At 42.4% G+C, this 22,798-nt stretch overlaps 2 protein-coding genes across 2 annotated transcripts; both read right to left on the bottom strand.

Annotated features, from left to right (window-relative positions):
• Positions 1 to 2,536: 2,536 nt before the first annotated feature.
• Positions 2,537 to 10,571, bottom strand: LOC140677635 (uncharacterized). The gene has a single exon (XM_072912732.1). It carries the CDS (start codon positions 10,413 to 10,415, stop codon positions 4,899 to 4,901), a length of 5,517 nt encoding a protein of 1,838 aa, XP_072768833.1. The 5' UTR covers positions 10,416 to 10,571; the 3' UTR covers positions 2,537 to 4,898.
• A 190-nt stretch (positions 10,572 to 10,761) lies between these two features.
• Positions 10,762 to 22,765, bottom strand: LOC133579582 (uncharacterized). Its single transcript, XM_072912736.1, has 12 exons — positions 22,685 to 22,765; positions 22,289 to 22,392; positions 21,946 to 22,206; positions 21,753 to 21,846; positions 21,588 to 21,655; positions 21,331 to 21,489; positions 20,737 to 20,833; positions 16,849 to 16,988; positions 16,081 to 16,218; positions 15,472 to 15,582; positions 10,884 to 14,978; positions 10,762 to 10,773 (listed from the first exon to the last, which is right to left on the bottom strand). The coding sequence occupies exons 1-12, from the start codon at positions 22,710 to 22,712 to the stop codon at positions 10,762 to 10,764; spliced, it is 5,307 nt and encodes a 1,768-aa protein (XP_072768837.1). The 5' UTR covers positions 22,713 to 22,765.
• Between the last annotated feature and the right edge of the window lie 33 nt (positions 22,766 to 22,798).

Here is a 22,798-nt window from a genome sequence, read left to right as displayed (position 1 = left end):
CCCAATACTTTTGTCTACTTGTAGTCTGAAGTGTCCCAAGACTTTTGTCTAGTGTACCTACCTTGTCTGCATTGTGTGGGCACGTTGGTGCTTCCTGCTTTTAAGCAGCCATCTTGAAAAAACAGCACCGCAGGAGCATCAGTGCAGCGGGTCTTTGAAGGGTCATAAAATCAAAACCGGAGCAGGTATTACAAATCCCATCTATACTTTTAATCACAAGGGTGTAATCTCTCACCTGTGTTAGTTTGAAGGCGAAACGACAAACGCACTCAGAGGAGATAGATTTTGAAGGAAGGTGACCGGTTTTAACATAAATGTTGTTTTGAAGGGGGAATAGAAAATTTCCAGTTGATTTTTGCTGGGGGTTGTCAATTTATGAAATGTAGGTCTAAGTGAGACCTACATAGAGATTTTTGTTTCATGTCTCTCCGACCTTCCCAGTGGGAGTTACAGGCAGTTTTGTAGTTTTTTCCTTCCGAGGAGCAGTTTTTTGTGCGTTTTAAGAAAAAATTGCTGTAGAGCACAATTTTTGGATTTGGGGTTAGGTTTTTTCATTAGATCACAGTTTTAGCCAGTCCTGATGTGTGTGTTAAGTTTGGTGAGTTTTGAAGCATGTTAAGGGGGTCAAATTATAGGTCAAAGAGGCAAAAGTGACTGTTTTTGGTACTTTTTTGTCTTGAAGGGGGAATTGCCAACTTCCTGTTGATTATCGCCCGAGAATGTACCATTATGAAAGTTAGGTCTGAGTCAGACCTACATAGAGGATTTTGTTTCATGATTGTCCGACCTTCCTAGTGGGAGTTACAGGCAGTCTAGTTTTTTTTTTTCCTAGGGGGCGCTAGAGCGCAATTTTGATTTTTGCGGTTAGGTTTTTTTATTAAAAGACAATTTTCGCAGGTCCTGACGGGTGGGTCAAATTTGGTGAGTTTTGAAGCATGTTAAGTGGGTCAAATTAGTGTTCGAAGAGGCGGCGGAAGAATAATAAAGAATAATAATAATAATTAAAGCTGCAAGCAGCGTTGGACGGGCCCGCGTATTTGGCAGGTGCTTCCTGCCTGTACCCATTCAACATATCTTCACCTGCACATTACCTACTTGCTCTGCATCTGAAACGCGCGCAGAGGAGAAAATGTTTGGAAAAAGGTTGACAGTTTTGACCCAACTTTTTTTTAGAGGGGGAATAGCAAACTTTGTGTTGATTTTAGCCGGGGGTTGTCAATAAATGAAATGTAGGTCTAATTGAGACCTACATAGGTTTTTGTTTCATGTATCGACAACATTCGTATTGGTAGTAGTTATAGCTGTAATACTAGTAGTAAAACTAGTAGTTTTGGTATTAGTAATAATTGCATTATTAGTAGTAGTTATAGTATCACTATTGTTAGTAGTTATAGTATTATTATTGTTAGTAGTAGTAATTGTAGTATTATGATTTGTAGTCGTAGTAATTGTAGTATGACTATTAGCAGTAATTGTAATAGTAGTATCATTAGTAGAAGTAGTAATTGTAGTATTATTAATAGCAGTAATTGTAATAGTAGTATTAGCAACAGTTATTGTATTTGTAGTATTAGTAACAGCATTTGTAGTAGTAATTGTAGTATTGTGAGTAGTAGGTGTAGTAATATTACTATTGGCAGTAGTTGTAATGGTAGTATTAGTATTAGCAGCAGTTATTGTAGTATTTTTAGTATTAGTAACAGCAGCATTTGTAGTAGTAAGTGCAGCATAGTGGTTAGTAGGCGTACTAATAGTGTTATTCTTAGCAGTAATTGTAATAGTAGTATCAATCAATCAATGTTTATTTATATAGCCCTAAAACACAAGTGTCTCAAAGGGCTGCACAAGCCACAACGACATCCTCGGTACAAAGCCCACATAATGGCAAGGAAAAACTCACCCCAGTGCGACGTCGATGTGAATGACTATGAGAAACCTTGGAGAGGACCGCATATGTGGGTAACCCCCCCCCCCCTCTAGGGGAGATTGAATGCAATGAATGTCGAGTGGGTGTGACATAATATTGTGAGAGTGTAGTCCATAATGGATCCAACATAATAGTAAGAGTCCAGTCCATAGTGGGGCCAACAGGACACCATCCCGAGCGGAGACGGGTCAGCAGCGCAGAGATGTTGCCAGCCGATGCACAGGCGAGCGGTCCACCCCGGGGTCCCGACTCTGGACAGCCAGCACTTCATCCATGGCCACCGGACCTGTGCCCCCCGCGAGGGGAGCAGAGGAGCAAAGAAAAGAAACGGCAGATCAACTGGTCTAAAGGGGGGTCTATTTAAAGGCTAGAGTATACAAATGAGTTTTAAGATGGGACTTAAATGCTTCTACTGAGGTAGCATCTGTAATTGTTACCGGGAGGGCATTCCATAGTACTGGAGCCCGAATAAAAACCGTTGTATAGCCCGCAGACTTTTTTTAGGCTCTGGGAATCACTAATAAGCCGGAGTTATTTGAACGCAGATTTCTTGCCGGGACATATGGTACAATACAACGAATGCATGAATAATGATCTCAGCGTCGCTAGTGGATAAAATAGAACGAATTTTTGCGATATTACGGAGATGAAAGAAGGCCGTCTTAGTAACACTGTCAATGTGTGACTCAAAGGAGAGTGTTGGGTGGAAGATAATACCCAGATTCTTTACTGATTCGCCTTGTGTAATTGTTTGGTTGTCAAATGTTAAGGTGGTATGATTAAATAAATATCGGTGTTTAGCAGGACCGATAATCAGCATTTCCGTTTTCTTGGCGTTGAGTTACAAGAAGTTAGCGGATATCCATAGTTTAATTTCATTAAGACACGCCTCCAGCTGACTACAATCCAGCGTGTAGGTCAGCTTTAGGGGCATGTAGAGTTGGCTGTCATCAGCATAACAATGAAAACTAACACTGTATTTGCGTATGATGTCGCCTGGCGTGCAGGGCCAAGAACCGAACCCTGAGGAACTCCGCACGTTACCTTAACATAGTCTGAGGTCACATTATTATGGGAGACGCATTGCATCCTGTCAGTAAGATAAGAGTTAACCCACGACAAAGCTAAGTCTGACATACCATTGTAGTATTTTTAGTATTAGTAACATCAGCATTTGTAGTAATAAGTGCAGCATTGTGGTTAGTAGGCGTACAAATTGTAGTGTTATTATTAGCAGTAATTGTAATAGTATCAACAGTTATTGTATTTGTAGTATTAGTAACAGCAGCATTAGTAGTAGTAATTGTAGTATAATTATTAACAACCGCAACTGTATTATTAGTAGTAGTCGTAAATGTAATAGTAGTAGTAGCAGCAGCTATTGTAGTCAAATAATTATTATTAGTAACATCCGCAATTTAAGTAGTCGTAATAGTAAAATTAGCATTTGTAGCATTGGTAGTGATAGTAATTGTAGTAGTAGCAGCAGCAGCAGCAGCTTTTGTGTATTATTATTATTAGTAGTGATAGTAATAGCAGCTATTGTAGTATTATGTTATTAATATGTGTATTAGCAGCAGCTATAGTATTAGTAGTAATATTTATATATATATATTTCTATCTCTACTTGCTCTACAACCTCGGGTCACGCTGGTGCTTCCTGCCGTCACCCAGTCAATATATCATTACCTGCACATTACCTACCTTGTCTGTATCCCGGCATCTGTACATTTAAAGCCCATACAAACAAGACAAGCAAACAACAGTCCCTGAGAGAATATAAACATGTACAGGTAGGATCATTGGTTTCCCCCGGTGAACGTGGGTACTGACAGGGGACGCGACGTGAACGCTGATCCATTGTCCCCCAGGCATGCAAAGCCATGCAAAGCGGCATGCAAACCCAGCAAGAACAGAGCAGGAAAAAAGCGACGACACCATAAGGACCAAGAGAAAAACCAGGGACATAGCAAAGACTGGGGTTGAGGTATGTTATTCCAGCATGCAAAGGAAGGTGACGGGACGTGGCGTGAAGGTAAGGGTGCAAAGAAAAGGTGCGCACAAGGCAAGGTAAAAAAAAACCTAACACTTAGCCTCAACTATAGACATGAAACAAAACTCGCTAACTGTGGCTATGAAAAAAAAAAAAAAAACTTACTTGGTAAGGCATGCAGCATGAGAAGAGCAGACGTATTGCATGGAACAGCATGAACAGAGCAGGAAAAAATTCGACGACACCATAAGGACCAACAGAAAAACCAGGGACATAGCGAGGACTGGGGTTGAGGTATGTTATTCCGGCATGCAAAGTGAAGTGACGGTACGTGGCGTGAAGGTAAGGGTGCAAAGAAAAGGCGCGCACAAGGCGGAGACAAAAAAAGTAACACATAGCCTCAACTATAGACATGAAACAAAAGTCGCTAACTGTGGCTATGAATCAACAAAAGACATGCAGCATGAGAAGAGCAGAGTTATTGCATGAAACAGCATGAAAAAAATCAACGACGACACCAGCAGGACCAACAGAAAAACCAGGCGTAAATAATGACAGGTGCTTGAGTCCAAAACGTGAAACAGGTGCAACTAATGAGTTGACAGGGAAATAAAACAAGAGGGTGAAAAAACAGGAACCAGTGGCGTTTTAAAGAAACACAACATAACTAAAGAAAACATGCTCACAAGACATGACAACAAGATATACTAACACCGAACTAAAACATTTCTACATCAAATCTAGTAATACATTATCATCTACAAACTAGAAGTTTTCCCTGTCAGTGCAGGATAAAAATGCAATAAGGTGCATGTATAAATAAATAAATATATAAAAATATATAAATATATGTATAATAAATAAATAGATTACGGTACTGTACAGATAAATATATTGCACTTTTTCACATGCATGTTATATGGTCTTTTGTATTCCAGCAAGTTAATCCATTTTGGGGGTTGACGGTTGTGATGATGTTTAGGGACCCTCTTCGTCAGCAAAACTATCTGCAAACAAGACATCCAAATCAAACGTATCACCTTCATCTTGACCACGAAAACCACACAGGATGGCTTCGTGGTCACTGAAATAAGTGGACACCACTGCACAATCCACAGCATACTGTGTTGTTTTGACATAAACATGGTCAATTAATGTCCCACTCTCTGTAGTCTCTTGTGTTACATGCTGGCAAAATCCATTTTGGCCCATTAATTTAGAAATTGATGAATGTTTGAGGAGGTCTTCATTAAAATCGCCCATTATAGCAATTGTGTTACTGATGGGATTTACACAATCAAGTAACTTAACCAGATTGGATTTAAAAAGTGAAATTGGATAACATGGCGGACGATAAATTACTGCCATCAAAAGGTTCTCTTTGGTAAACAGGCACACCAAGCACTCCAGATTTAAATCGGGCACCTGCAGAATCTCACAGTCCGAATTATCTACAACATATAATCCCACTCCGCCATGTTCGAGATCTCTAATCTCAGATAATTTGACATCATTGCTGCTGTAACACAAGGCTCGAGGACGACTGTGGAAAGTGTATCCCTCTATTTGGACACAGTCTGTTGAGGATTGTGCACTGAGCCACGTCTCTGTGACAGCAATACAGGTAGGCTGTAAATGCTGCGTACAAGACACCAAATGAGCGACGTGGCAACGTAAATTTTGGACGTTAAGCAAATACACAGAGAAACAGGGAGTTTCTAATGAAGGCTGTGGCTGTTCAAGTAGGAATGGGGGCATGCTATCCAATGCCCCCTTGACGGTGTGCTTGCAGTAAATGGCCTTTTCCTCAAAATCTGTAATCACAAGGCCGGATATATCCCTAACACGACTGAGGGCGACATACGCCTGGCCAGCTGCAAAAATCTTGTGTAAACACACGACAGCCTCGTCGACAGTTAGACCTTGCACTTTGTGAACAGTGCAGGCCCACGCGAGTTTAAGAGGAAACTGACGACGCAAACCGCCGCGTTTTGTCGCCGAATCCTCCACGGGGTCAATGGCAGTAGAATGCGGGCATTCTACAGCAGCATGGGAACGTTCCTTTCTCCTTTGTGAGCCTATCTTAGGATCATCAAATTTGACGTAGACTACGAGGGGGAAGTCTTCATCTGCTCCAAATTGAATATAAGTCACCGTTCCACATGCGCCATTGACCAGACCGTCTGCCACAGCAACATTTTTACAAAGCATGACACGTGCTTCCGGAGCCAAACACAAACTCTTGGCCAAACACGTGTACGACGTTTTACCGTGATGCCCGACCACGCGCTCTAATTCACCCGTCTTCCTGCTGTTAATAAAATCTTGGGCCTCAATTGTAACATAATCTGGACAGGTTGCGAATAACCGCTTCAGATTATGCTCGCTGGCTTGCATATTCGTGGGATAAATATGCAAAGCAGCGCTCTGTTCCCCCGTCTCCCGAGACTTGAGGATATCGACGTCGCTTTGCGATAAGGGGGTTTCCTTTGACCGAACTCTAAGTCTATTTAGCAGCTCAGAAAAGACACTATCTTTTTGCCTCACAACTGTTTTTAGTTCTACCTTTGTGAAATGACACCAGAGGTCCACACCCACCTGACAGGTGTACAGCGGCCTCCCTTTAACGGGCGGCAACTGATAAAAGTCACCAACAGCTACAACACTAACGTTGCCAAATGGAGAAAAGTCCCCCGTCTGTTTAATTTGCCTTAACCGGCCATGCACATAAGCTAAAAGATGATGATCTACCATACTGATTTCGTCAATGATTAGAATTTGTAGGTGACCAAATTGAGCCCTCAAGGAGTTTATCTTATCTTCACCCAGAGGGATATACGGTAAACTAACCTGCATGCCAATACTAAAGGTGTGGTGAATTGTGGCTGCATGTAAACTGTATGCAGCGATGCCTGTGGGAGCAGTTAAGAGTACGCAGGTTTCATCCGGTTGGTACAGACGCGACAATAGTCTCCCTGCCTCGTACTGGATAGCTCTAATCAAATGGCTTTTTCCAGTACCTGCCCCACCAGTTACGAACACATGGAAAGGTTCTGGGGTTTTTCCCATCACCTTTTGTAGGCACCATTTCCTAATCCTATCAAAAATGCTCCTCTGCGTCTCATTGAGAGAATGGACCAGAGCTAAACCCTCCCTTCTAGGCAAAATGTTGGTGTTTCTCTCGATTGTAGCTACTTGTTTACCACCAACAAACAAATCGGGGACATTTTCCTCCAATTCAACTAGCTGCTCGTCCCTAATTTCCCCCTGCTGCTGCAGCCGCCTCTCCTCTAAACATTCCATGTGTTCGACTTGCTGTTCAGGACAAAGGTCCCCCCACGCATCCTCGTCGACACCGCCCAACATGTCCGCAATCTCCTGCGCACGCTCTAATCGAGGACAGTCCACTTCAAACTTTGCCCTGTTTTCATCGACGACGTCTCGCACTGGCCGCTCAGTCCCGCCAGCCGACGTCACATTACCTTCCTCGTGGAACTGTTTGTAGAACTCAAAGCCTTCCGGCTTGAGCTCTAAATCAGTTCTATAAGGAAGGAACAACTGCAGCAAACTCTGAAAGTGGGCTTCCTCCTGTTTCTCCAATTTGAACCGCATGTAGCGAACGACGGCAAACTGCGTTCGTGTTCTGCGCAAGACGAACCCTAAACCCCCTTGAAGTTCGATTTTATTGTCCGAGTTTTCATTCTGGCTGAGAATACGATACTCCGAACAAAACGTGGCTATGCACATATCCTCAAACACGACACTATCGGGCCTGTTCTTATACCTCTCGACAATGCTTGTCATCCACATGTTTTCGGACCTAAGGCCCTCTGAGGAAGCCCTTTGCAACAACACACTGAGGGGTAAACTCATCCGCACAATGTTATTCCCTGTTGGAATAAACACGACCTTCCTGGAACATTCTTTCAAATGCATGCTCATTAGCCTATACACTGCCTCCTGAGCGCAGACATCTCTGTTGTGTAAATATACACTGCCCAGTTTCTTTAGAGCGTCTTTAGCAGAGAGATTTCCTAGTTTATTTGCTTCCTTAAGGGCATTGCTCAATAACAGACCCATTTCGGTCTCTGATTTTGTGATGTACTTTATGATGTATATGATGACTGCGTAGGCGTCAGTGACAAAGCTAATGTCCATGTTAGCATTCCAACACTTCAATAGATTCCTATTATACTGGTTAACCCAGGTGTCGTTTACCCCTCGCCTATACACCACCTTATTCTTAGTCTCCAGCCGCCTATAAGCGAGCTCAAAGACTTCCTGGTTGATGCCCACACTGGCAAACAACTCTTCTACACTACCAAAAGGCTCCTCCCTCCCCATGGCATTCTTTACTCTCTCCATAAACATCTTCGCAACCTCCTTTGGCATCTTCCTTCCCTCATCGTCAAAACAGGTGCACTTTGGCCTGTTTTCTGAAGTGCGATCACCCTCTGTCCCCGTTCCCTTTTTAGGACAAACACATTCTTTGATTTTGCAGATGAACGTGCGTGCAGAGATGGGTTTTGGAAAATTGAAACGACATACCGTTTTATTTTTACGACATGACTTTGAATGCCGTTTTGAATGCGTTTGAACCGATGACACAACTTCCAATAGTGTGTCATCGCCAGAGGGTAGCTCACATGTCACATATTTATCAACAAACTCTGCAACTTCTACATCTGTGTTTTTATAAATTTGGGGAGCTCCCTCAATCCAAAACAGCGCATGAACATGGGGGGACCCACGCTGCTGGAACTCAATGCGATAAAAGAAATCTACAATCTTGCCAACTGGTTGAGACGGGGACATGAGTACTTCCTTCAAAAAACAGTGCCACCTGTAGTCAAACATCCTCGCGGCTGTGACCGGGTTGCGACGCAACAGCTCGCACCTATCGGCCCACTCTAACTGTTCTACTGTCTGCTGTCTGCCTTCCTGTCTCAGGATGCTGGCAAGGAGATTTTGCCAGCGCAAATCAGCAGAAGAAAAAGAGCAGAACCATGTAGGAATCCCCAATTGGCGGACACAAGCCAAAAGGTCTTTCTGAACGGAAGACCAAAAAGCTGGCGTCCCGCGAATGGGCCGAAGGAAACGAAAACCGTCATCGAACTGTAGCAAGCGCTTCAGAGACTCGTCGTCTTTGAGCATGCCCGGGGAAATCCGCTGAGAATGCTGACCCCCCTTACCTTTACGCATGGCGACCGAAATACTACTTATCACTTGGTGTAATTCGGACATATACTGGCTAAAGAATATGTATTCCACATTGTGCGCAAAACGGCCGTCGGCGTGCATTATCCGATTATTAAAGTAGCGCGACAATGTTAAGCGATGCGTGCGGCGGGTGTGGAATGTATTTGTGCTCGTCGGAAACAGCACAGGGAAACACTTGGCCTCATTTAATTTGTCAGAAAGCATTCTAACCGGACTATTACCTTCCGCGGGGGCCAGACATACAACATCCGCAAAATACTGATCTAATGCTTCCTGACCGATATCAACAGGCATAAGACAAGTGTCCTGAAACATGCAGTGCTGTTGTCTGTCATGTAACATTTCATCTTGTACTATGTCTTCGGATTCCTCTTCTGCCCCAATTTCCTGCTCTACAGCCTCATCCTCACTGGACTGTGTGTCAACAACAACCTGCTTACCCTGACCAGCCTCTACAACAACCTCTTCCTCCCTACAAAAATCATTTGACCATTCCTCGTTGAACTCAATGTCTTTATACAAGACATTAGTTCTCTTTAAGTAATCTATAGCACGCCTGACACGCCACGAGTCAACAAATTGATACTCGTAGTGTCCTTTGTAGGTTAATTTCCGCTTTAACTTAACTTGAAGCAGAGACCCCTCCGTACTGGACCGCGGCAACACATTGGTGGTTTGTACAATGTTGGCCGGAACACAAGTAACAGGCCCATGTACACCATTCTGACCACCTTTAGGCAACGCCAACGCCTTCATAAAAGGGATGCGTAAAGCTAACAGGTGCTGCTCTAAGCTATTCAGACATCCCAGTTCTGGAGAAATGGGGTGTACAGCTAAGTTATTGTTCCAACATTCAGCTGGGAATTGACCTTTACTGATCTTACTATGACAAGTAAAACAAATCCACAACTGACCTCTGGACTCAACAATGGGACAGGGCTCAACACAGTTATCACAACTATGCAGATAATGCTCACTAATGCAATTATTTGCAATGCCTGCCGTTGCTAAACGTGCTGCATATACTTCCCTCTCACAGCGCAGCACCTGATATTTAAACTGCAGCCTATGACAAACACTACACACGAAATCCGGTCCGTGTCTAACCTTATCCAAAAAACTATCCATGACAAAACCAAAATCTACAGACCTCTCCAGCCTCTGCTTCCGACTCAGCTGTACACTAGCTATTACTTGCTGCCTATGTTTTAAACTAACACTATACTGCCTTTTGCTGGCTAGTTTAACCGCGTCTCTATGTTCTAAATTCGCCATGTATTTTCCTACACTGCGTGCTTTAATCCTATCTTTATGTTCTAAATTGTCTTTATATTTACCAACACTGCGTGCTTTAATCCTATCTTTATGTTCTAAATTGTCTTTATATTTACCAACACTGCGTGCTTTAATCCTATCTTTATGTTCTAAATTGTCTTTATATTTACCAACACTGCGTGCTTTAATCCTATCTTTATGTTCTAAATTGTCTTTATATTTACCAACACTGCGTGCTTTAATCCTGTACTTGTGCTCAATGTTGTCCTTGTAATTCGCAACACTGCGTGCTTTAACACTGTCTCGATGTGTCAAGTTCTCCCTGTACTTACCTACACTGCGTGCTTTAACACTGTCTCTGTGTAGTAAAATAGTGTATTTTATTTCACTCGCGACTTTACTCCTGAATTTAACTCTTTCCCTGTGCGCAATAATTGCCCTATATTTCCCTACACTGTGTGTTTTCACCCTGTCTCTGTGCTCAGAGCTATATCTATATTTGTCTACACTTCGTGATGTATAGCTCTCCCTGAAGTTCAAGTCCTCACTATACATTTGCCTATAAAGCAGGGCACGTCTTTCTTGACGTCTAACATTAAATGTATCCTGCAGTCTTTTCTTACGCTTTAAATACTTTGTCGCACTAGAATCCCTACTTATTGTACTGCCCTCTACAACCTCTATAAAATCTTTACCTGAATCTAGACAACCTATCCCATCTACTGCCTGCCCCACTCTATCTTTCACTGAAGACCTAGTGCTACAGCCTAGATCCCTGCCTAATTTACAATAACCATGACAACTTTGCAGTCCAGGCTTTAAAACACAAACAACAGACTCAAAATGCTGGCCCCCGACATTCTCCAAGTAAATGCAGTCCGCTGACAAACACTTACTGCTGCAACGATATTTTAGCCAACTACCATTATGAAATGTTAAAATGTCAATGCCTAAATAATCTGCAGTGGCCTGGATTTCAACCTCTGTGGCCCAAGTCTTCACACACTTCATCCTGGACTGCTTGATGTACTGTAAAAGCGACGTATCGCTCCTCAAAATACCCCGATACCTAGCCTCATTCTTTTCTAGCTCTCTACAGGCTGCCAGTCTAATCTTACGATGGTTCTTCTGTGAACCACTGACAGCCTGAGAAACAGCTCTGAAAAAGCAGTTCCCATCCGGAACTATTTTCTCGCTAAGGCAGGGAGCACCTAAGTAGCCCACCTCTTTATGCACCAGACCACTGACTTTCATAAAATCTACTTTTAATTGACTACACAAAGCCCTACATACATCATTACCGAGGGGACGGAAAAACAGTTTCTCACTCTCAGATGCAGAGACAAACACTACATCAGAGTTGACTATAACGCTATCAATACGCTTGGATTGTTTTGACATGCGTTCACCGGAAAAAATCGTACGCTTTTTGCCATCAGTGGCAAAAAATGCTGCTGTTGAGCCACTGCTAACTTCACTTAAGGTGAGAACAGAAGCGCCAGACAGTGCTGGGTTCACTTCAACACCAGCCCCACTCTGACACACAGATGGGGCTGCAAAATCATTTTCAAGATCACAAAATCCTGGTGCCGAAGCAGTGCTCATCTCTATGAAGCCACTCTCCACAGAAACACCGGATTGTGCGTGGCTCACAGCTGGACCTGCATCACTCTCAAACAAGGAGGTGGTGGCACAAACATCTTTGATGTCACAAAGCTCAGGTGCTGCAGCAGTGTTCATCTCAAAGATGCAACTCTCTACAGAAGCTCCAGACAACGCTGGACTTGCACCTACACTAACCCTAACGCCACACAGCTCAAAAGGCTTTGGCCCTGGACTGAGAGCGTCAGCCAAACAACAGATGTAGTGATGCAGGTCATCTAAACAGGAAAAGTGCAGTATTACACTGGTACCGTTGTGATCTACCAGGCCACAGCTACTACGTGAGTGACTGTCGACCACAGCGAACTGTCCATCCTCACAGATGATGGCAGATGTAGACGTTACCAGTGTCAGCAGACACGTGCTGTACTGCCTGAAAATTCCCTCTAATCCATTACGCAGAGTCACAAAGGGACCGTTTTCCTGCTCAACACCCACAGCACCAGATGCTGGGTGTTGACTAAAATGGAAACTAAACAACTGCTCGTCAATAACTACATTACTAGGTAGATCCGGCACGGACAAAAAATGCGACGGATGGCTAAAAATACCCAGGTTGTGCAAACTACTGTAAAATTCATCACCGGAATACAGAATGCGATCGAGCTCCTGTGCCTCCCACGAAAACACGCTTTTCACCACATGCTTAGCTATACTACTTGCAGCAATGGCCATGCATTGCATCCCTCCGTAACTAAACCTGCTATCCCCCTGGTGAAAAGATCCGCGCACAACCTTAGCTAACCTAATTCCCCGACAATCCCTCGCGACCATTGCCACACGACCGCGGACGGACTGAGGTTCACTAACACTACCACTATCACTAGGGGGAGGAAAAGAAGCAACCTTATCTATAAACACCTGCAGTGACACCTGGGCTTCCTCCTGGACATCACCCAGGTAGCCCGGGGTCGACTCCCGGTATGGGTGCCCCGCTCCATCTTTCACTAAAGACCTAGTGCTACAGCCTATATCCCAGCCTAATTTACAATATCCATGACAACTTTGCAGGCCAGGCTTTAAAACACAAACAACGTGCTCAAAATGCTGGCCCCCGACATTCTCCAAGTAAATGCTGTCCGCTGACAAACAGTTACTGCTGCAACGATATTTTATCCAAGTACCATTATGAAATGTAAAGATGTCAATGCCTAAATAATCTGCAGTGGCCTGGATTTCAACCTCTGTGGCCCAAGTCTTCACACACTTCATCCTGGACTGCTTGATGTACTCTAAAAGAGACATATCGCTACTCAAAAGACCCCGATACTTAGCCTCATTCTTTTCTAGCTCTCTACAGGCTGCCAGTCTAATCTTACGATGGTTCTTCTGTGAACCACTGACAGCCTGAGAAACAGCTCTGAAAAAGCAGTTCCCATCTGGAACTATTTTCTCGCTAAGGCAGGGAACACCTAAGTAGCCCACCTCTCTATGCACCAGACCACCGACTTTCATAAAATCTACTTTTAATTGACTACACAAAGCCCTACAAACGTCTTCACCAAGGGGACAGAAAAACATTTTCCCACTCTCTGATGCAGTGATAAACACTACATCAGAGTTGACTATAACGCTATCAAAACGCTTGGATTGTTTAGACATGCGTTCCCGGGAAAAAATCTTACGCTTTTTGCCATCATTGGCAACAAATTCTGCTGTTGAGCCACTGCTAACTTCACTTAAAAAAGTGAGAACAGAAGCGCCAGACAGTGCTGGGCTCGCTTCAACACCAGCCCCACTCTGACACACAGATGGGGCTGCAGAATTTTTTGCAAGGTCACTAAATCCTGGTGCCGAAGCAGTGCTCATCTCTATGAAGCCACTCTCCACAGAAACACCGGATTGTGCGTGGCTCACAGCTGGACCTGCATCACTCTCAAACAAGGAGGTGGTGGCACAAACATCTTTGATGTCACAAAGCTCAGGTGCTGCAGCAGTGTTCATCTCAAAGATGCAACTCTCTACAGAAGCTCCAGACAACGCTGGACTTGCACCTACACTAACCCTAACGCCACACAGCTCAAAAGGCTTTGGCCCTGGACTGAGAGCGTCAGCCAAACAACAGATGTAGTGATGCAGGTCATCTAAACAGGAAAAGTGCAGTATTACACTGGTACCGTTGTGATCTACCAGGCCACAGCTACTACGTGAGTGACTGTCGACCACAGCGAACTGTCCATCCTCACAGATGATGGCAGATGTAGACGTTACCAGTGTCAGCAGACACGTGCTGTACTGCCTGAAAATTCCCTCTAATCCATTACGCAGAGTCACAAAGGGACCGTTTTCCTGCTCAACACCCACAGCACCAGATGCTGGGTGTTGACTAAAATGGAAACTAAACAACTGCTCGTCAATAACTACATTACTAGGTAGATCCGGCACGGACAAAAAATGCGACGGATGGCTAAAAATACCCAGGTTGCGCAAAGTACTGTAAAATTCATCGCCGGAATACAGAATGCGATCGAGCTCCTGTGCCTCCCACGAAAACACGCTTTTCACCACATGCTTAGCTATACTACTTGCAGCAATGGCCATGCATTGCATCCCTCCGTAACTAAACCTGCTATCCCCCTGGTGAAAAGATCCGCGCACAACCTTAGCTAACCTAATTCCCCGACAATCCCTCGCGACCATTGCCACACGACCACAGACGGACTGAGGTTCACTAACAGTACCACTATCACTAGGGAGAGGAAAAGAAGCAACCTTATCTGTGGAGACCTGCAGCGGCACCTGGGCTTCCTCCTGGACAGCAGGCTCCTCCCTGATGACCGTTGGCTCCCCACAGACCGCAGGCACCTGAAATTGTAAGGGAAAAACGGTGACACCAACCTGCTCCCTCCGTCCGGCGCGCCTGACGGCCACAGGTCTCCGACGACCCATCCCAGGAGAAGCCTATAGAAATTAAAAGAAAAATGTATAGAGGCTGTCTACTTAAGGCATACTTTATTGGATATAATACAAATATGTATCACATACTCACAAATGTCCCAACATTTGATTAACAACTAGTGGTACAAATGGTAATAGTAATAACAGTTGTAAAATGGCTGTGGCATTTTATTAGGACGCCTTGCTGTTGAGGTGTTCAGGACATGTACCACCGGTAGGAGACCACGAGGAAGACCCAGGACACGCTGAAGAGACTATGTCTCTCAGCAGGCCTGGGAGCGCCTCGGGAAGAGCGTGCGGAAGTGGCTGAGGAGAGGGAAGTTTGGGCTTCCCTGATTGGGTTGCTTCCCCCACGACCCAAGCCAGGAATAGCAGTAGAAGATGGATGAATGGAATAATACACAGAGAAAATGTTGTATACACAAGTATTACACATCAGTGTCTTACGATTCATTATTGACACTTTACGTAGAAAGAAGTTTATGACACACATTACCTGGCCAGGTGGTGGGACAGTAATGCAGTCCGAGTCAGAGGAAGGAGTGAACTCCCTCCGTCCGGCGCGCCTGACGGCCACAGGTCTCCGACGACACCTCCCAGGAGAAGCCTATAGAAATGAAAAGAAAAATTTATAGAGGCTGTCTACTTAAAGAGTAATTAATTGGATATTTGACAATTATGTATCACATACTCAAAAATGTCCCAACATTTGATTAACAACTAGTGGTAATAATGGTAATAGTAATAACAGTTGTAAAATGGCTTGGGCATTTTATTAGGACACCATGCTGTTGGTGTTCAGGACATGTACCACCGGTAGGAGACCACGAGGAAGACCCAGGACACACTGAAGAGACTATGTCTCTCAGCAGGCTTGGGAGCACCTCGGGATCCCCCGGGAAGAGCAGGCAGAAGTGGCTTAGGAGAAGGAAGTTTGGGCTTCCCTGATTGGGCTGCTGCCCCCGCGACCCAAGCACGGATAAGCAGTAGAAGATGGATGAATGGATTATAACACAGAGAAAGTGTTGTATACACATGTATTATACATCAGTGTCTTAGATTCATTATTGACACTATACGTAGAAAGAAGTTTATGACACATTACCTGGCTAGGTGGTGGGACAGCAGTGCAGTGGGAGTCAGAGGAAGGAGCGAACTCCTCCATGGCATCCAACATAGGACTGCTGAACCACACAGGGTTGGACGGGATGGGAAGGGACTGTAGCACCGGCTGTGTTCCAGCCTTCCAAACATAAAAAAAAAAAGTCACTTAGTTAATATTATGTATACAGAATGAGAAAGGTTTGTGAGCAAACAATAGCCAGAGACTGTGGCAACGTTTCTAAAGGTTTCAGACAACTCGTTAATAAGAAGAGACATGCTTGACACACTCCAATAAAACAAACTATTTTTTTTGTCTTGTGATGACAGTGACAACCAAATATCAGCAAAACAAGGCTTATACGTCAATCAATCAATCAATGAATATTTCTAAAGCCCTAAATCACAAGTGTCTCAAAGGGCTGCCCGTTGATGTGAATGACTATGAGAAACCTTGGAGAGGACTGCATATGTGGGTAACCTCCCCCCTCTGGGGGGGGGGGGGGGGGGGGGGGGGGGGGTTAGCATAATATAACATCAAAAAGCTGTCTGAATCATGACAGTTTTTGCCGGTTAATCAGCAACACCTGTCACTCACTGCGCTATGTTGTCCTTTCTTATAAAAATGTACACTGTTAAAGTACATCATAAACTATAGAGCCGTTGGTTATTTCATTGTACAAAATATATTATCATAATTAAAAAATAAACAAAAACAAAATAAGTGAAAATGGCTCTAAAATACGGACAGCGACCCACAGCAACGCATTACCTTTCCCTCCCGTCCAACCGTGGTCCACCTCCGGGGATCTGGGCGCCGACGGGGCAGGGGGTCTGGCCTCGTCACCAGGGCAGGTGGCGACGTCCACCAAGGGGAAGGAGGCGCAGGCTCCACCAGGATGGGCGAGCCACCTGTGTCGGCATGAAGATAAGAAATTGTGTGTTAAACACATGCGCATCTACATGGGAAGAGTACCTATAAAGCAGGGGTGTCCAAACTTTTTCCACTGAGGGCCGCACATAGAAAAATCAAAGCTAGCAGGGGCCATTTTGATATTTATTATTTTAAAAAGCAATACATGTATAAAAAATATAGATTTAGGCTTCCACTCAGGCTTGATCCCAGGGACCACAAAGGGTATTTGTCCAGAAAATCTAGAAAATGTGTCATTATTCAGTATAATTTGTGTTATTGGTCAATTTTTTAAATCTCTAGATCAACAGTAGGTCAATATAACAATTGTTATACATATAAATAGTAAGGTCTTTTTTGTCAAAGAAAACCCTTTTTTAAAGTGAAAACACTAAATATGCAATATTTGCAAAAAATATATTTTAAGTGGGATATTTGAGATTATATAATAGAGCCATAAAAAGGTCAATAACTTGTAACACCAGAGATTATAATTAATTATTATTATTTGAACAATGACACTTAAAAAGTAATCACACTAAAATTGTAGGGGATACAAAAGGGGCGTACTCATTAAAGTGTATACTTCTAACACAATCTCGAGATCAACTTCAAATCTCTGTCAATTATAAGTTTTACGGTTGTTTATGTATTTGGTAAATTCGTTTTAGGACCTTCTTAAAAAAAAAAAAAAAAAAAACAGCTATTTTTTTTTACATGGCAAACAAAATATGCAACATTTTCCCCAAAAAATATCTCAAAATATTTAATGTGATGTAATTGGAGCTCAGAATAGGTCAATAATTCATAATGACATTGATTTTGAATCATAATTAATTTTTTATAGAAAGAAACAGCCTACATGGCAGCTTTGTGTGATTAGAGTAAACATTGCTACATTTTCTTGTTACATTTCACCTGTTTGCTCGTTAAATACCACTTGTAAGGTTTTACATGTTTTCAATCGTATTTTTGAAATGTGCCTTGGGGCCGAAAAAAATGACCTGCGGGCCGAAAATGGCCCCCGGGCCGCACTTAGGATACCCCTGCTCTAGATCAACATTAGGTCTGTCAATGTAACAATTTTTAAAGATTAAAATTGTATGCTCTTTTTGTCAAAGAAAACCCTTATATTAATGAAAAAAAACTATATATGCAATATTTTCACCCAATAATATGTGTAAGTGGGATATTAGAGACTATATAATAGAGCCTTAAAAAGGTCAATAACTCATAACACCATAGATCATTATTATTTTTTGACCAACGACTCTGAAAAACTAATCACACAAAAATTGTAGGGAATCCAAAAGGGTCCTACTCGTTAAAGTGTTATAAAATAAATAATAATTGTGTTTTTTTACTGTTTACTTTTACCACAATAATCTCGAGATCAACTTCAGATATATCTGTCAATTATAAGTATTATGGTTGTTTATGATTTTTGTAAGTAGGTTTTAGGCCCTTCTTAAATCAAAAGCTAGTTTTGTTAAATGGCAAACACAAAATATGCAACATTTTCCCCACAAAATATTTAATGTGATGTAATGGAAGCCTTGAATAGGTGAATAATACATAATGACATTGATTTAGATTCATTATTATTATTTAAAGAAAGAAACAGCCTACATGGCTGCTTTGTATGATTAGGGTAAACATAGCTACATTGTCTTGTCACATTTCACCTGTTTGCTTTTTAAATACCACTTTTAAATTAATTTTCCCCCCAATCGTATCTTTAAAATGTGCCGTGGGGCCGTTAAAAAAATGACCTGCGGGCCCACTTTGGACACCCCTGCTGTAGATCAACATTAGGTCTATCTGTCAATGTAACAGTTTATAAAGATTAAAATTGTATGCTCTTTTTGTCGAAGAAAACCCATTTTGTAATAAAAATAACTAAATAAGCAATATTTTCACCCAATAAAATTTGTAAGTGGGATATTTGAGATTATATAATAGAGCCATAAAAAGGTCAATAACTTATGACACCAGAGATTATAATTAATTATTATTATTTGAACAATGACACTTAAAAAGTAATCACACTAAAATTTTAGGGGATCCAAAAGGGTCCTACTCATTAAAGTGTTTACTTTAAACACAATCTTGAGATCAACTTCAAATCTCTGTCAATTATAAGTTTTATGGTTGTTTATGTATTTGGTAATTTCGTTTTAGGACCATCAAAAAAAAAACAGCTAGTTTTTTGACACGGCAAAGAAAATATGCAACATTTTCCCCCAAAAATATCTCAAAATATTTAATGTGACGTAATAGGAGCTCTGAATAGGTCAATAATTCATAATGACATAGATTTTGATTCATAATTATTTGTTAAAGAAAGAAACAGCCTACATGGCAGCTTTGTGTGATTAAACATTGCGACATTTTCTTGTTACATTTCACCTGTTTGCTCTTTAAATACCACTTTTAATGTTAGTTAATTATTTTTCCAATCGTAGTAGTAAAATGTGCCGTGGGGCCGTTTACAAATGACCTGGGGGCCGCAAATGGCCCCCGGGCCGCTCTTTGGACACCCCTGCTCTAGATCAACATTAGGTCTATCTGTCAATATAACAGTTTTCAAAGATTAAAATTGTATGCTGTTTTTGTCAAAGAAAACCCATTTTTTAATAAAAATAACTAAATATGCAATATTTTCACCCAATAAAATTTGTAAGTGGGATATTTGAGATTATATAATAGAGCCATAAAAAGGTCAATCACTTATGACACCAGAGATTATAATTATTATTATTTGAACAATGACACTTAAAAAGTAATCACACTAAAATTGTAGGGGATCCAAAAGGGTCCTACTCATTTAAGTGTTTACTTTTAACACAATCTTGAGATCAACTTCAAATCTCTGTCAATTATAAGTTTTATGGTTGTTTATGTATTTGGTAAGTTCGTTTTAGGACCATCTTAAAAAAAAAAAAAAGAAACAGCTAGTTTTTTTTACATGGCAAAGAAAATATGCAACATTTTCCCCCAAAAATATCTCAAAATATTTAATGTGACGTAATTGGAGCTCTGAATAGGTCAATAATTCATAATGACATAGATTTTGATTCATTATTATTTGTTAAAGAAAGAAACAGCCTACATGGCAGCTTTGTGTGATTAAACATTGCGACATTTTCTTGTTACATTTCACCGGTTTGCTATTTAAATACCACTTTTAATGTTAGTTAATTATTTTTCCAATCGTATTTTTAAAATGTGCCGTGGGGCCGTTTACAAATGACCTGGGGGCCGCAAATGGCCCCCGGGCCGCTCTTTGGACACCCCTGCTCTAGATCAACATTAGGTCTATCTGTCAATATAACATTTTGTAAAGATTAAAATTGTATGCTATTTTTGTCAAAGAAAACCTATTTTAATGAAAAAAACAAAATATGCAATATTTTCACCCAATAAAATTTGTAAGTAGGATATTTGAGATTATATAATAATAGAGCCTTAAAAAGGACAATAACTCATAACAGAGATTGTAAGGAAATATTTTTGAGCAATGACACTTAAAAACTAATCACACTAAAATAGTAGGGAATACAAAAGGGTCCTACTCATTAAAGTGTTAAAAACTAAATTATAAATTGTGTTGTTTTTACTGTTAACTTTTAACACAATATTCTCGACATCAACTTCAGACCTGTTTGCTCTTTAAATACCACCTTTAATGTTTGTTTCCCCCCACCCCTCAATCGTAATTTTAAAATGTGTCGTGGGGCTGCTTACGAGCGACCAACTCGGGGACAGGAGGCATGGGGGTCCATGACTGCCGCCGCTCTGCCATCTTCCTCCAAAGAACAGCAGATGCAGTGATGCAGGCCATCTAAACAGGAAAAGTGCAGTATAACACGGTTACCATTGTGATCAACCAAAAAAATAGGCACTTAGTTTATTTTATGTATACAGAATGAGAAAAGTTTCTGAGGAAACCTGTGGCAACTTTTCGAAAGGTTTCAGCCAACTCGTTAAGAGACATGCTTAACACACTCCAATAAAACATTCACTGTTTTTATTTTGATGTTTGTGACAAGTAAATATAATCAAAACTAGACTTATACTTAGCATAAGATAACATCAAAAAGCTGTCAAAAAACATGACTGTTTTAGCTGTTCAATCAGCAACACCTGTCAGTCACTCCTTTATTTTGTTCTTTCTTATAAGGAGGCCTCGTCTTAAGAAAATGTGCACTGTTAAGGTATATCATAAACTATAGAGCCGTTAGTTATTTCATCATACAAAATGTATTATCATAAATAAAAAAGTAACAAAAACAAAAAACAGCTCTAAAATACAGACAGCAGCCCACAGCAACACATTACCTCTCCCTCCTGTCCAACCCTGGGCCACGTCCGGGGATCCAGGCATTCCTTCAGACCAGGGGAAGGAGGTGCAGGGGGATCGGGTGCGAACAGGGTGAGCGCAGCGTCGCACAACAGCTTCACCAGGATGGGCGAGCCACCTGTGTCGCTGAGGTGCACCTGAATAACAGATACAGAACACATTGGCTCCATAAGTGTATCCAACACCACAGAAAGCAAATAGGCTGTCATAACAACTGTACAGTTGCTGTACTTACGCCGTCATAACACCACAGCTCCAACCGATCCAGCAGGAAGCTGCTGGTCACAGCCACGAATGGGAGACCTGATCCAGATTTAAGGAAAATCATTATACTTGCATACTTTGAATTTGCTGTGAAAGCTACAATTGTGCCAGCGCAAAGATGAAAGCATGAACGTACCCATGCGTGCTGCGACGCGGTGGTGCTCCTGACGCAGCAGATCCTGCAGGCCCACGGGTTTGTTCAGACGCGGGGGGAAGTCCAGAACAAACACCTACAGACATTTTATCACATTTATGGCTTAAAATACAATAAAAAAAAACACAGGCCGCTGTAAACAGCAATATACAACAAAAAGTGAAAACAAACGCACCTTGGGCCAGCGGCTGCGGACTCTGGTCAGGAGCGCGCCGAACTCCACCGCCGCATTGCCACGGTCCAGGTCGTTGCTCGGGGCCAGCACGCAGACGACATCCGGGGTCCACGGGAACTCCAGGCGCCCCACCTCTTTCCTCAAGTCAGCTGCACCTGCACCTGGAACAGACAGAAAAGAAAAAGAGAGAGGTACCTTGGGTAAGGCGACGTCCCCATCCACCAGGCCCCTCAGGTGGGAGTCGCCAATGACGAAGACAGTCTGAAAAAACAAACACTTTGCTTTAGAACAGACACAAGAACCATGACTAACAACTCAGTCTTGACGAAAGAAGAAATGGTACCTTCTTCTCCGGGGCGAAAGCTGGAGGGACAAACTTCACCTGACGGCCAGTCAGGTCCGAAGTCGGCCACCTCCGCACGCGGTGGCGGAACCCAGTGCCGCGCCCTATGTAATGAAGAGACGAAATTGTGTATTAAACCCATGCTCATCTACATGTGAAGAGTACCTATAAAGCAGAATGAACAGCCTACATGGCAGCTTTGTGTGATTAGAGTAAACAGTGCTACAGTTTCTTGTTACATTTCACCAGTTTGCTCTTTAAATACCACTTTTAATGTTTATAATTTTTTTTCAATTGTATTTTTAAAATGAGCCGTGGGGCCGTAAAAAAACGACCTGTGGGCCACACTTTGGACACCCCTGCTATTAAGCATACGATAAGCTGTGCAAGACTTACGAGCGACGAACTCGGGCACAGGAGGCATGGGGGGCGATGACTGCCGCTCTGCCAACTTTGTCCTGGCGGCTAGTGCCCGCTTGTGGCCCTTGGCACGTGGCATCTAAACAGATA

This window comes from Nerophis lumbriciformis, unplaced genomic scaffold (assembly GCF_033978685.3).
Source record: "Nerophis lumbriciformis unplaced genomic scaffold, RoL_Nlum_v2.1 HiC_scaffold_40, whole genome shotgun sequence".
Taxonomy (NCBI): Eukaryota; Metazoa; Chordata; class Actinopteri; order Syngnathiformes; family Syngnathidae; genus Nerophis; species Nerophis lumbriciformis.
The sequence above is the reverse complement of the archived record's forward strand: the minus strand, read 5'-3'. Positions and strand labels throughout refer to the sequence as shown.